The following is a 15,356-nucleotide window of genomic DNA, read 5'->3' on the forward strand; positions in this document are numbered from 1 at the left end:
TCAAAATATTCAAGTTTGTTATCAGGTCACGTATGAACCTGTTGATATACTCTTTTGGAATTTTTCTGAGTTTGTTAGGTCATGTCTGAACCTGATGTCAGAACTTCTTGATATTCTCTAGCATTGTCAGGTCATGTATGAACCCGTTGTTGTTGAGCCTTTATTCCAGTATTACCAGGTCATGTATGAACCTGTGGCTGAACCTTTTATTCCAATGTTGTCAAGTCATGTATGAACTTGTTGTGGAAATTTTCTCAAAGTATTCAAGTTTGTCATCAGGTCATGTATGAATCTGTTGATATAATCTTTTTGAATTTTTCTGAGTTTGTTAGGTCATGTCTGAACCTGCTGTCAGAACTTCTTGGTATTCCCCAACACTGTCAGGTCATGTATGAACCTGCTGTTGAGCTTTCATTCTAGTATTACCAGGTCATGTATGAACCTGTTTTGAAGAATCTTTCTCTATGTTTGTTTCAGTGTTATCAGGTCATGTATGAACCTGTTGTAGAAGTTTTTCTTATTCGGTTTTAGTAAGTCATGTGTGAACTTACTGCCGAAATCTCTTGTATTCTAAGTGTCGTTCATCGAATTTCACCTTGAGTACTCTCTAGTGTGTGTCTGATTCTCCAGCAGGATTGTTTTCCCCAGCGGGTGGATTTTTACCATTTGTCTGTCTCCCTGTGGACCATCAGCATTCCCCACAGATTGTCTGTCTAGTAGCATCTCCGTATCCCTAACAGATAAATTCAGAAATAAAGTCTTGCACCACGCATATCATATCATAGCATTTTCATTTTTCAGGTTCAAAATCTAGGTCTCCATGGTATTTAACCATCCCGCACTGCGATCCGATGAAAAATGCTGTTTCATTTTCCTCTGGTGGAGGATGTTTAAATAAGGGGCAACTGTCATACCCCGATTTTGACCCTGAAAATTTTCTCCATCGATCACTCGTTTGCATTATTTCTTCATTCACATTCATATCCTTCATTCATGTTCATATTTACTATTTCATATTTTTACGTTTTTCACATTTTCAAAATTTGCAGTCATATTTTCTCCACTTCACACTGGAAAATTTTCCATTTATATTCAAGAGTTTCCACATACTCATTCATAGTTCGATTACTTCATTCATTCATTCAATCATTATCATCCATGCACATGGCATATGAATAACTTATAATCAAAAAGCATCTCATCACATGAATACTTGAAGTTTCTAATAGGCAAAGAGAGATCTTTGTCTTGCTACAAGAAACACAAATTTTCATTCATTGCAAATCATAAGATTATCCAAAAAAACATACATAATTTACAAAAATTGGCATTTGGACCAAATCTAACCATCACCTTTCCCATCCTAAAGAAATTCACTCTCATAACCATCATTTTGCTGATTTCCATATGATTCCTGAAGATCAGCTGCCTCAACCTGAATCTCTACCCAATTGTAATCTGTAACACCCCGATAATAATATGATAATTATTTAAATTAAGTTAATAATATATTTATTAATTTAATTAGATAATTGGATTATTATTATTATTATTATTATTTTGGAATTATTGAATTATTACTATTATTGGAATAATAATATAATTTGGAAAATATATAAGTTGGAATAAGGAAAAAGAGTTTCATTTGGAAAATAAGGTTTTTCACGTGAAACTCAGAGAAGCGGCCGAAAGAGGAAAAGGGCAAGAGGCAGAGCAAGAGGAAGAGGGTTAAAGAAGAGAAGAGTTTGGAGCTTAAAGATTCGCCGGATTAACTCAGGTAAGGGGGGTTTATCGTCGTTTGATGGGTATTATGGGTTAGCATGTAATGGGTAGTGATAAACCGTTGATTTGACCCTAATTGGGATTGTAAAATGCTGAAAAATTGTGATGGATATGTTGTGTAAAAACTGAAATTTGAACCTGTAATTGAGTGTGTTGTAATTTCCCTAACGTATAGCTTTTTACGGAATTGGAATCGGAGGTCCGGAAGTCCTCCAACGGCGGAAAATGCGGAGAATTCTGCATTCTGCTTTGTGTTAGCGCAGGAACTGCTGTTTTGTCTGCGTTAACCGGTTAACCCAGGGTGTTAACCGGTTAACACTGTTACGAATTGAGAATTTGTGCTGTTTTGCCTGCGTTAACCGGTTAACCCAGGGCGTTAACCGGTTAACACTGTTAAGTTTTGGGCAGTAAGCGTGTTTTGCCTGCGTTAACCGGTTAACCCAGGGCGTTAACCGGTTAACACTGTTGCAGAGTGGAAAAAGTGTTAATTAAAATGTTGTGTGCCTAATTGGTGGTTGCCTATATCGGTGTGTGATATAGTAGGGATTATTTCCCGCTGTTTTGAGCAGTATAGGTATTAGTAGAGTGTGCTAATACTGTGTTTAATTATTTGACATGATATGATGTGTTGATACATGTGTTGATGATGTATGATGATATGCAAAATGCTGTGAATGTATATATTATGCATGTATTTGTGAATGGACTGTTGTATGGCTTAGAGTGTGAGCATATGTCCATTGTGGATTGTTGTTAATGTTGCATTGCTAGATGATTAGCGTGCATAGCATAGCCGGTGGGGCTGTAGCTAATTCCCATGGTGAGGAATTAGTGAGTGAATCATTGTGGATTTGTTGTTGATGTTTGCATGCTAGATGATTAGTGTGCATAGCATAGCCTTCGGGGCTGTAGCTAATTCCCATGGTGAGGAATTAGTGAGTGAGTCATTAGATCTCAAATGAGTGGGACTAGTGAGCTTAGTAGCCGTATCTGGATTTGATCGGTGAGCTTGAACTATATATTCAAGAATAGTCGGTACCGCATGTGTGGAGTCTCATTGCATAATGTATGTATGGCGTATAATATGAATGGATGTATTCCAATATTATACGTGTGTTTGTGTTGTTATGGAGTATGATTTGAGATTATACTTATGTTTTATGTTGGTGTTGAGCATGATGTTGAGCTGATGTGCTGTTACTGATCGTATGTTGTGATTAGGGTGATTAATGTGTCAAATTACTTAACATGACATGAGATTTTATAATGCTTATTATATCGATTGAGGAACTCACCCTTACAACTATTTTTCAGGTAACGAGCAATGAGTTGAGTAGAAGCTAATGCTTGGAGTCTAGTGTAGTCTCCCTAGAGGGTCGTGCTCTGATAGATGTAACATCGGGATGGGATGTTTTAACTTGTTTTAAATGTTTTATAGTTGGTTATGAACCATTTTACATGTAATGTTTTACATGATTGATGAGATTTCTATCCGCTGTGTTTTATGCAAATGTTATGTTTTGAACTAATAAAGGAGCATGACCGTTATATTGGTGAATGGTGTGGAATATTGTGTGTCACCCTTAACTGGCATATTTACTCTGATTTATATTTGTTGTTTTAATTAAATATTTGGGGTATTTTAGAAGGGTGTTACATTAGTGGTATCAGAGCATAGTCGGTCGAGTCGAGTCGTAATTATTCTGTTTCCCCTGTACGGTATAGGTGTTGTGTAACCCTATCAGTACTCATTGTTTTAGCTTGTTTGGGTTTTCAGAATAGAGATGGCTGGAAGAGGTAGAGATGATGCTGCGATTGCTGAGGCTCTGGGTATGCTAGCTGGAGTGCTTGGAGGAAATCCGAATGTTGTGGGAATGGGAGCTGCTCGTCAACTGAGTGAGTTCCAGAAGAACAATCCTCCAATGTTCAAGGGAGCATACGATCCAGATGGTGCTCAGAAGTGGTTGAAGGAGATAGAGAGAATCTTCCGAGTGACTGAGTGTGCCGAGAACCAGAAGGTCAGGTTCGGTACGCATATGCTGTCAGAAGAAGCTGATGATTGGTGGGTTGCTACCCGCACTGAGTTGGAAACTGCTGGGAATGCTGAGATCACTTGGGTTGTGTTCAGAGAGAGATTCCTGAGGAAGTACTTTCTAGAAGATGTCAGAGGAAAGAAAGAGATAGAGTTCTTAGAGTTGAAACATGGTAACAAGTCTGTTACGGAGTATGCTGCTAAGTTCACAGAGCTGTCGAAGTATTACACTCCCTATAATGAGGCTGCTGGAGAATTTTCGAAATGTGTGAAGTTTGAGAACGGGTTGCGTCCCGAGATCAAACAGGCTATTGGATATCAGCGGATCAGAGTGTTTTCTGACTTGGTTGACTGTTGCAGGATTTTTGAACAGGATTCCAAAGCCAGAGCAGAGAGCTATCAGCAAAGGGTTGATAGGAAAGGCAAGAATCAGAATGATCGTGGAAAACCGTATGCAGCTGGCAAAGGTTTCCAGAAGCAGAGTGGGATGAAGAGGCCTAGTGGGGGAGACTCTGGTGCCCCTGCTAAGTGTTATAGATGTGGTCGGGCTGGACATCGTGTCCATGAGTGTACCAGTGCTGAGATGAAGTGTTTCAAGTGTGGAAAAGGTGGTCATTTGGCTGCAGAGTGTCGGTTGAAGACTGTAACTTGTTTCAACTGTGGAGAGTTGGGTCATATCAGTCCACAGTGTCCTAAGCCGAAGAAAGAGAATCAGTCAGGAGGCAAGGTCTTTGCTTTATCGGGTTCTGAGACTTCTGCAGATGATCGTTTGATCAGAGGTACGTGTTATATTAATGGCTTTCCTCTTGTAGCTATTATTGACACCGGTGCTACTCATTCCTTTATATCTTTGGATTGTGCTGTGAAACTTAAGTTAGAGATATCTGAGATGTATGGTAGTATGGTGATTGATACTCCTGCAAAGGGTTCAGTGACTACTACTTCAGTTTGCTTGAGTTGTCCTTTGAGTATTTTTGGTAGAGATTTTGGGATAGACCTTGTGTGTCTTCCACTAGTGCAGATTGACGTTATCTTGGGTATGAACTGGTTGGTGTTTAACCGAGTCTCTATCAATTGTTTTGATAAGACGGTGGTCTTTCCTGAGGTTGAGGAGGGAAAGAGTTTGTTTCTATCAGCAAGGCAGGTGAATGAGGAAGTAGCTGAGGGGGCAGAGTTGTTTATGCTGTTAGCGACTTTGGAGGCTAAAGATAAACTGGCGATTTGTGATCTAGCCGTGGTGTGTGATTTTCCTGATGTGTTTCCAGAAGAAGTGAATGAATTACCGCCAGAGCGTGAAGTTGAGTTCTCGATTGATTTGGTACCTGGTACTAGACCGATATCGATGGCTCCGTATCGTATGTCTGCTGTTGAGTTAGCTGAATTGAAGAGTCAGCTGGAAGATCTGTTGGATAAGAAGTTTATTCGTCCGAGTGTGTCACCGTGGGGTGCACCAGTGTTGTTGGTTAAGAAGAAAGAAGGTACTATGAGGTTGTGTGTGGACTACAGACAACTGAATAAAGTGACGATCAAGAATCGGTATCCTTTGCCGAGGATTGATGATTTGATGGATCAGTTGGTTGGTGCGAGTGTGTTCAGCAAGATAGATTTGAGATCGGGATATCATCAGATACGTGTGAAAACTGAGGATATTCAGAAGACTGCTTTCAGAACAAGGTATGGACATTATGAGTATTCTGTAATGCCTTTTGGCGTGACTAATGCGCCTGGAGTATTCATGGAGTATATGAATAGGATTTTCCATCCGTACCTAGATAAGTTTGTTGTGGTGTTTATTGATGATATTTTGGTGTATTCGAAATCTGAAGAAGAGCATGCTGAGCATTTGAGAGTGGTTTTAGAAGTTCTACGAGAAAAGAAGTTATTTGCTAAACTATCCAAGTGTGAATTTTGGTTAGAAGAGGTTAGTTTTCTTGGTCATGTGATTTCAAGAGGTGGTGTTGCTGTTGATCCTTCTAAGATAGAAGCGGTGTCTAAGTGGGAAGCTCCGAAGTCTGTTGCTGAGATTCGCAGTTTCCTGGGATTGGCTGGTTACTATAGGAAATTCATTGAGGGATTTTCTAAGTTGGCGTTACCGTTGACGATGTTGACTAGAAAGGGGCAAGCGTTTGTTTGGGACTCAAAATGTGAAGAAGGTTTCCAAGAGTTAAAGAGAAGATTGACTACTGCTCCTATTCTGATATTACCGAGTCCGTCGGAACCATTTGAGGTTTACTGTGATGCTTCATTGTTGGGTTTGGGTGGTGTGTTGATGCAGAATAAGCAGGTTATAGCTTATGCTTCGAGACAACTGAGAGTTCATGAGAGGAACTATCCGACGCACGATTTAGAGTTGGCAGCTGTGGTATTTGTTCTGAAGTTATGGAGACACTATTTGTACGGGTCAAGATTTGAAGTTTTCAGTGACCATAAAAGTTTGAAGTATTTGTTTGATCAGAAAGAGCTGAATATGAGACAGAGGAGATGGTTAGAATTTCTGAAGGATTATGACTTTGGTTTGAATTACCATCCGGGTAAAGCAAACGTAGTGGCTGATGCATTGAGTCGGAAATCATTGCATATGTCTATGTTAATGGTTAGAGAATGGGATTTAATTGAGCAGTTTAGAGACTTGAGTTTGGTGTGTGAGAGTACTCACAATAGTGTTAAATTGGGAATGTTGAAGTTAACAAGTGGTATTCTGGATGAGATCAGAGAGGGTCAGAAATCCGATGTGTTTTTGGTTGATAAGTTGACTTTAGTGAATCAAGGCCAAGGTGGTGAATTCAGAGTTGATGAGAATGGTGTTTTGAAATTTGGTAATCGGGTGTGTATTCTGGATGTTACCGAACTTAAGAAGAGTATTCTGGAGGAAGGACATCGTAGTGGCTTGAGTATTCATCCTGGAGCTACGAAGATGTATCATGATTTGAAAAAGTTATTTTGGTGGCCGGGGATGAAAAGAGAAATTGCGAGTTTTGTTTATTCCTGTTTGACTTGTCAGAAGTCAAAGATTGAGCATCAGAAGCCGTCTGGGCTAATGCAACCGTTGGCTATTCCAGAGTGGAAGTGGGATAGTATCAGTATGGATTTTGTTTCCGGTTTGCCGAGGACAAATAAGAATTTTGAAGCCATTTGGGTGATTGTTGACAGGTTGACAAAATCGGCTCATTTCATTCCGATCAGAATGGATTATCCGTTAGAGAGATTAGCCGAGTTGTATATTGAGAAGGTTGTAAGTTTGCATGGTATTTCGTCGAGTATTGTTTCGGACAGAGATCCTAGATTTACATCGAAGTTCTGGGAAGGTTTGCAGAGGGCTTTGGGAACTAAGCTGAGATTGAGTTCTGCATATCATCCGCAGACTGATGGTCAGACTGAGAGGACGATTCAGTCATTAGAGGATCTTTTGAGAGCTTGTGTTTTGGAAAAGGGAGGTGCTTGGGATTGTTATTTACCTTTGATTGAGTTTACCTACAACAATAGTTTTCATTCGAGCATTGGTATGGCACCGTTTGAAGCTTTGTATGGTAGGAGATGTCGGACACCTTTATGTTGGTATGAGTCCGGTGAGAGCGCTGTGGTTGGACCGGAGATTGTTCAACAGACTACGGAAAAGATTAAGATGATCCAGGAGAAGATGAGAATTGCTTAGAGTCGTCAGAAGAGTTATCATGACAAGAGGAGGAAGTCACTTGAATTTCAAGAAGGAGATCATGTGTTTCTTCGTGTTACTCCGATAACTGGGGTTGGTCGAGCTTTGAAGTCAAAGAAGTTGACACCTCGATTTATTGGTCCTTATCATATTTTGGAGAGGATAGGGGAAGTAGCCTATCGTATCGCTTTACCGCCGTCGCTTGCGAATTTGCATGAAGTTTTTCATGTGTCTCAGTTGAGGAGGTACATTCATGATCCATCGCATGTAGTCCAAATAGATGATGTACAGGTGAGAGATAACCTGACTGTTGAAACATCACCTATGAGGATTGAGGATCGAGAGTTGAAGCAGTTGCGGGGTAAAGAGATTGCCTTGGTGAAGGTAGCTTGGGGAGGACTAGCAGGTGGCAATGTGACTTGGGAACTGGAGAGTAAGATGAAGGAGTCTTACCCAGAGTTGTTCGCTTGAGGTATGTTTTCGAGGACGAAAACTCTTTTAGTGGGGGAGAGTTGTAACACCCCGATAATAATATGATAATTATTTAAATTAAGTTAATAATATATTTATTAATTTAATTAGATAATTGGATTATTATTATTATTATTATTTTGGAATTATTGAATTATTACTATTATTGGAATAATAATATAATTTGGAAAATATATAAGTTGGAATAAGGAAAAAGAGTTTCATTTGGAAAATAAGGTTTTTCACGTGAAACTCAGAGAAGCGGCCGAAAGAGGAAAAGGGCAAGAGGCAGAGCAAGAGGAAGAGGGTTAAAGAAGAGAAGAGTTTGGAGCTTAAAGATTCGCCGGATTAACTCAGGTAAGGGGGGTTTATCGTCGTTTGATGGGTATTATGGGTTAGCATGTAATGGGTAGTGATAAACCGTTGATTTGACCCTAATTGGGATTGTAAAATGCTGAAAAATTGTGATGGATATGTTGTGTAAAAACTGAAATTTGAACCTGTAATTGAGTGTGTTGTAATTTCCCTAACGTATAGCTTTTTACGGAATTGGAATCGGAGGTCCGGAAGTCCTCCAACGACGGAAAATGCGGAGAATTCTGCATTCTGCTTTGTGTTAGCGCAGGAACTGCTGTTTTGTCTGCGTTAACCGGTTAACCCAGGGTGTTAACCGGTTAACACTGTTACGAATTGAGAATTTGTGCTGTTTTGCCTGCGTTAACCGGTTAACCCAGGGCGTTAACCGGTTAACACTGTTGCAGAGTGGAAAAAGTGTTAATTAAAATGTTGTGTGCCTAATTGGTGGTTGCCTATATCGGTGTGTGATATAGTAGGGATTATTTCCCGCTGTTTTGAGCAGTATAGGTATTAGTAGAGTGTGCTAATACTGTGTTTAATTATTTGACATGATATGATGTGTTGATACATGTGTTGATGATGTATGATGATATGCAAAATGCTGTGAATGTATATATTATGCATGTATTTGTGAATGGACTGTTGTATGGCTTAGAGTGTGAGCATATGTCCATTGTGGATTGTTGTTAATGTTGCATTGCTAGATGATTAGCGTGCATAGCATAGCCGGTGGGGCTGTAGCTAATTCCCATGGTGAGGAATTAGTGAGTGAATCATTGTGGATTTGTTGTTGATGTTTGCATGCTAGATGATTAGTGTGCATAGCATAGCCTTCGGGGCTGTAGCTAATTCCCATGGTGAGGAATTAGTGAGTGAGTCATTAGATCTCAAATGAGTGGGACTAGTGAGCTTAGTAGCCGTATCTGGATTTGATCGGTGAGCTTGAACTATATATTCAAGAATAGTCGGTACCGCATGTGTGGAGTCTCATTGCATAATGTATGTATGGCGTATAATATGAATGGATGTATTCCAATATTATACGTGTGTTTGTGTTGTTATGGAGTATGATTTGAGATTATCCTTATGTTTTATGTTGGTGTTGAGCATGATGTTGAGCTGATGTGCTGTTACTGATCGTATGTTGTGATTAGGGTGATTAATGTGTCAAATTACTTAACATGACATGAGATTTTATAATGCTTATTATATCGATTGAGGAACTCACCCTTACAACTATTTTTCAGGTAACGAGCAATGAGTTGAGTAGAAGCTAATGCTTGGAGTCTAGTGTAGTCTCCCTAGAGGGTCGTGCTCTGATAGATGTAACATCGGGATGGGATGTTTTAACTTGTTTTAAATGTTTTATAGTTGGTTATGAACCATTTTACATGTAATGTTTTACATGATTGATGAGATTTCTATCCACTGTGTTTTATGCAAATGTTATGTTTTGAACTAATAAAGGAGCATGACCGTTATATTGGTGAATGGTGTGGAATATTGTGTGACACCCTTAACTGGCATATTTACTCTGATTTATATTTGTTGTTTTAATTAAATATTTGGGGTATTTTAGAAGGGTGTTACATAATCCACTTCCGTGTTCTGAGCAACTTGAAGACAGTCACATCAGAGACATCAAACCACACATGAATCTTCCAAGTAATGCATCAGGAACCTAGTAATTTGATCTGTCACCCTTGCTCCATGAATCTTCTGCAATGAAAAAGTCACATTTGGACTACTTCAGTCGTCACCATAAGATCAGGGTTGGCGACAGCACAATCATAAGTTGAGAAGTCCAACACGCGTCGAACAGTTGCTAGAAGATCAAGCTCGGCATCATGATCACAGGGACTGTACTCCAAATTTAGTAGAAGGATCCCACCTTGATCAAACTAGAAAAGATGTTCATGATGAAACAAGTTGCAAAAACTCAGAATGTGATAAGCAGAACTCCCCAAATAGTTGTAAGAGTGATGAAGATAAAAACATTCAAAGGGAATCGAGTTTTTCAGTTGCAAAATCTCGAGGTGAAAGAAACGTGCAAAAGAAGGACAAGTCAAGTGAGAAAGATATTAGTGATAGTCAACCTGTTGAGGAACAAAAGTCTTGTAGTCCCACTATTGATCTAAAAGAATCTCCATACCTTGAGCCACAACCACCTCCTAATGAGTTTCTTTCAATGGAAGAAGATATGGACATTTGTGATACCCCTCCTCATGTCCCTGTGGTGACAAATTTGTCATCAGGAAAATGGTTTTACCTTGATTACGGAGGTGTAGAAAATGGGCCTGCCAAATTGTGTGACATTAAGTTCTTTGTTGATGAAGGGGTACTAATGTCAGATCACTCTATCAAGCACTTGGATAGTGACAAATGACTAACAGTTGAAAATGCAGTGTCACCATTGGCTGCTCAGAGTTTCCCGTCCATTGTGTCAGATACAGTAACTCAGCATGTCCTCCTGCAGCATCAAATGCAACGAGTTTTGCGTAAATTCACCAAGTTTTGATGTACTAAGATGGCATGAACAAAGAAGAAAAGGCTCACCGTAAGTGAATGTCGGCATGGTCACTACAGCAAACACAACTGTGGCCCTGCAAGAATTAAACCAAATCGCAATGCTCACTATCAAAACCAGATCAACAAGAATCCGCACTTGGAAAGGAAGAAGAGCAAGAACAAGATCATTCATTCAGTGTCAAGAATTTTCTCTAGCATGGTGGTTCTGTTCGGGATGCATGGTTCAGTTGTGCTTCAAATCAAGTGGCTCAAGTTTTGTTGACACTGCCATTTTCTTTCTCTCAATTTTGTATGCTATCTGGAATCTTGATTCAAATATTCCATGGAATTCTTGGAGGCTAGACTGCTTATCTCATCAGTGTCCTATACGTTGAGTACCGAACCGGAAAATAAAAGGAAATGTTAATTTCAAGAACCATGTTATTCAGTAGTTTGAAGTGCTTGATGGGCTACTGGGTCATTGGGTCTAGCTTTCAACTGTACTTTCTTTCTCTTTGGACTTGTGATTCAACTTATAGTTTGTGCAAGCAACATCTACTGCACAAATGACAACTTGGACAAAAGAACTTGGACTTACATATTTGGAGTATGTTGTGCGACAACTGTGTTCATTCCATCGTCTCATAATTACCGTATTTGGTCTTTTCTTGGACTTGGAATGATCACTTTCACTGCTTGGTATCTTACTATAGCAGCTATTGTTCATGGACAGGCAGAAAATGTGACACATAGTGGTCCAAAAAAGTTAGTGCTATATTTCATTGGAGCAACTAACATACCATACACATTTGATGGACATGCTGCTACTATAGAAATTATGCACGCCATGTGGAAGCCTCCACTGCTATATCCTTTCGTTGAACCTGTCTAGAAAGGGCAGTCGCGATGATGACGATGCAAGGCTTTGGTTCAAATGATTTCTGTTGGTTTTCTCTTTGAGAGATGTTAGCCAGTTAAATGAAATGTGATGCGATATTTGGGAAGGTCGTGTTACCGATCGGCTATTTGTCTTGGCTTTCACATATCCATGATGATGTTACCGGTATCGGTCAATGCTGTTTCGTTGGAAATGTTTTGGCACTTTCCAAGTTAACACTCATGCAACGAGTTTGATTTACCTGTTATGACTACGGTGACTGGATGATTGGTTGGCGCAACTGTCAGCTTTGTTTCTGTCATGGATTCCTAACTTCGAATTGCTAACAGTTGAATTAGCTGGCTTGGTAATTGCACCAAAATAAGTTGTCGCTCTGGAACTCGTAATCTTGTACACCGAATCAAGCTCAGGTATAGTGGATTCTTCATCAGCATTATGACCATGAGTAACTACTATGATGTACATCCATAGAAGCACAGACTCCCCGGTGGTCCGGTAGCCATGGTACTGATTAGAATTGTCGTGATTATCGACAATCTTGGCAATTTCAGAATCTGAATGCAGAGAAACAAAATACACATTTAGAGATCATTAGAAGTGGAAGAACAATTAAAATATCATTATTTGATATTGTTGTTGGTGATGTTATACCCCTTAAAATAGGAGATCAGGTTCCTGCCGACGGAGTATTAATCATAGGTCACTCACTCGCAATTGATGAATCTAGTATGACTGGTGAAAGCAAAATTGTTCAAGTCAAAATCACCATGTATTCCCGTACCAGACTTACAGGTACCACCTGTGCAAGTTCCACGATGTCCAATAATACCATTGCTAGCTATTGCTCCTTGGTTAAATAATTCAGCATGTTAATCACACCAAATATAGCCAGTAACCACTTGGGCATAAACCAAGAAGTTGCAGGAGTCATGGGGGGACTTGGGTGGTTGGCTACCAAGCTGCTTAGTGATAATTGTCATGTTAGGGATGCGCCTATCACTGTCATCATATCCTTTTCCATAGAAATCCTCTGAAGTCACATCCAGAGTTGATAGACTAGAGGCAACAGCTGAATAATTTGTTGATGGATTTTGTGAAGTCGGTAAACCTTTGGCTGCTAAAGCTTTGTTCCTTACATGGGTCAGCAGCAAACATAATTGCCGGCATATTTGATAACCTTGCAGTAGCACCAACCTGCATGTTTTGTCTCCAAACAAGAAAAATAAAGTGTGCATCAGTTCAATAATAATAATTAGACCATGCTACGAAACCGTTACTATCATGTCAAGTTTGGAACATAAGAAAGCAAGCTACTGTTAGAAAGTTTTTTGAATAAAACAAAAAAACAGAAGGAAAGGTTCTAAACTTACAATCTCCTACACACACTTCAGTGTGTCTGCTGTTGGGAGGATCGTGACCAATTGTTCAAGGAAGTAGAAGGGATTATCATAAGGCACATTAATATGTCGGTTCTCCCTAGTGTCCAGCCATTCCATGAAATAGCATATCCACTGTGGTTGACATCGGCTATCTGTGAGATTTGGTTTGCGTTATCCGGGATTTTGGATCAGTTTCCAAAGTGGTCGCCCATTAGCCGTGAGATTTATCTTGACAGGCTTGCTATAAGATATGATCGTGACGGAGAACCATCATAGTTGGCCCTTATTGACGTTTTTGTCAATACGGAGAACCCTCTCAAAAAGCCGCCTCTTATCACTGCAAATACTATTTTGTCTATACTCTCCGTTGATTACCCTGTCGACAAGGTTTCCTGCTATGTATCGGATGATGGTTCAGCTATGCTGACTTTTGAAGCCTTATCAGAAACAACTGAGTTTGCAAAGAAGTGGTCGCCTTTTGCAACAAACACAATATTGAGCCTAGTTCCCCTGAGGCTGATGAAAGTAAATTGCCATTGCAGTTAGCAATTGTAGGACGCCCCAATGTTGGTAAGTCAACCTTACCGAATACTTTGTTGCAAGAAGACCGTGTTCTTGTGGGTCCTGAAGCTGGTTTCACTCGAGATGCAATCAGAACTCAGTTTGAATTTCAAGGAAGAACAATTTATCTGGTTGATACTGCCGGCTGGTTACAGAGGACAAAACTGGAGAAAGGAGCGTCATCCTTGAGCATTATGCGATCAAGAAGGAGTCTACTCCGAGCTCATATAGTTGCTTTGGTACTAGATGCAGACGAGATAGTAAATGCTAAACAGAGTATGAAACATGCTGAAGTAGTTATAGCCAGACGAACTGTGGAAGAGGGACGTGGACTGGTTGTGATTGTGAATAAGATGGACTTTCTAAGGGGCAAAGATAAATCATCATCCTATGAGCAAATTATGGAGGTTGTTCAAAAAGAAATTCAGACAGTTATACCTCAGGTTACCGGAATCCCAGTATTATTCATTTCAGCTTTAGAAGTAAGGGGCGGGACAATTGTCTTGCATCAAGTCATTGATACATATGAAAAATGGTGTACAAGATTATCTACAACTCATCTTAACCATTGGTTGCAAAAGGTTATGAGCAGGCATTCTTGGAAAGACCGGTCAACACTTGCCTAAGACACCACCAACACTAGCAAAGTTTGAGAACCCATCAGCAACTTGATCAGTAGGTTCCCAAGTCAGTCAATCGCAGGTTATAATAACATCTGCTTCAACGAACTTTGTCCAATCCTTGGATGTTTCTGCCGAAGCACAATTCCCATCAACTACTGCCATTTCTTTTGCCACTACCTCATCACCATCCATTCACCTAATCAAAATGCAAGCAGCAGTTATTGTTTGTTACACAGAGACCGTCCGTCTTGAGCTTGCAGAACTGCTACAATAACAACACGAAATCAGTTAATTCCAAAAATGCAAGTTTTTTTCAGTTGAAGTAACTTACGATAGTAAAAGTTTTTTTACCAGCGGTGAAGTTTTCAAAATGGAGAGAATTGAGGGAGGGACCACTGAGCTGGGGTGAGGACCAACAACCTCCCAACATCCTCCGTACGACCACTACTCTGAAAACGCAGCAGAGAGAAAGGACTATCAGTCATATATAATAGGTGGCCACTGTTCATAGAGGAGCTGGAAAAACCCTAGTTTTTGGAGAGGATTGGCGGCTACCATTCAGAAAAGAAAAGGAGAGATTTGAAGGCAACGTTTACCTACATTCGTCGGTCGAGCTCGCCGCAACCGGTTAGCTTCCTTTCCGAACTTTATTTCTATGTTTCGATTCTGCTTTGCATCCTTCTGAGGGAACCATGGTTGTTCTTCCAATTTGATTTCATTTAGCAATACTGTTTGTTTGTGATAATATCTTGCTGTTAAATCTTTGATATTGAAAATGGAAAGAAACACTATTTATGTGCGTTAAGATGAACTTGTTGAGTTCTGCTACTGTTTTTCAACTTTGTTTTATTTAAAAGGGCTTGGTCCGTTTTTCTTTATGTTATGTGTTAGCGCATGAGATCTTATGACAAGGATGTCTTTATGGCTGAGTTGGTAAAGGAATGCTTTGGCGAACCCTTGGTCTTGGGTTCAATACCTATGTGCACCACATTTTAATTTTACAACATTTTCTTTAATTTCTATTTCACATTTCTTTTTATTCCCCTCATTATTCCTAATGTTTATTACCCCTTTTACTTATTTTAATTGTTAA

General features: G+C 39.7%; 1 protein-coding gene and 1 pseudogene across 1 annotated transcript; both read left to right on the forward strand.

Moving 5' to 3' along the window:
- The first annotated feature begins 10,928 nt into the window (after window positions 1-10,928).
- Window positions 10,929-11,920, forward strand: LOC127130239 (auxin transporter-like protein 2; annotated as a pseudogene).
- Window positions 11,921-13,163: 1,243 nt separating this feature from the next.
- LOC127130240 (uncharacterized) lies at window positions 13,164-14,266 on the forward strand. The gene is made up of 3 exons (XM_051059283.1): window positions 13,164-13,169; window positions 13,356-13,466; window positions 13,622-14,266. Exons 1-3 carry the CDS (start codon window positions 13,164-13,166, stop codon window positions 14,264-14,266), a joined length of 762 nt encoding a protein of 253 aa, XP_050915240.1.
- Window positions 14,267-15,356: the final 1,090 nt, after the last annotated feature.

The sequence above is a fragment of the Lathyrus oleraceus genome, chromosome 3 (genome assembly GCF_024323335.1).
Source record: "Lathyrus oleraceus cultivar Zhongwan6 chromosome 3, CAAS_Psat_ZW6_1.0, whole genome shotgun sequence".
NCBI lineage: Eukaryota > Viridiplantae > Streptophyta > Magnoliopsida > Fabales > Fabaceae > Lathyrus > Lathyrus oleraceus.

Coding starts and splice junctions, on each gene's coding strand:
- LOC127130240 (XM_051059283.1), top strand. Junction 13,467..13,621: donor TTGATTACCCTGTCGACAAG/GTTTCCTGCTAT, acceptor TTGCCATTGCAG/TTAGCAATTGTAGGACGCCC.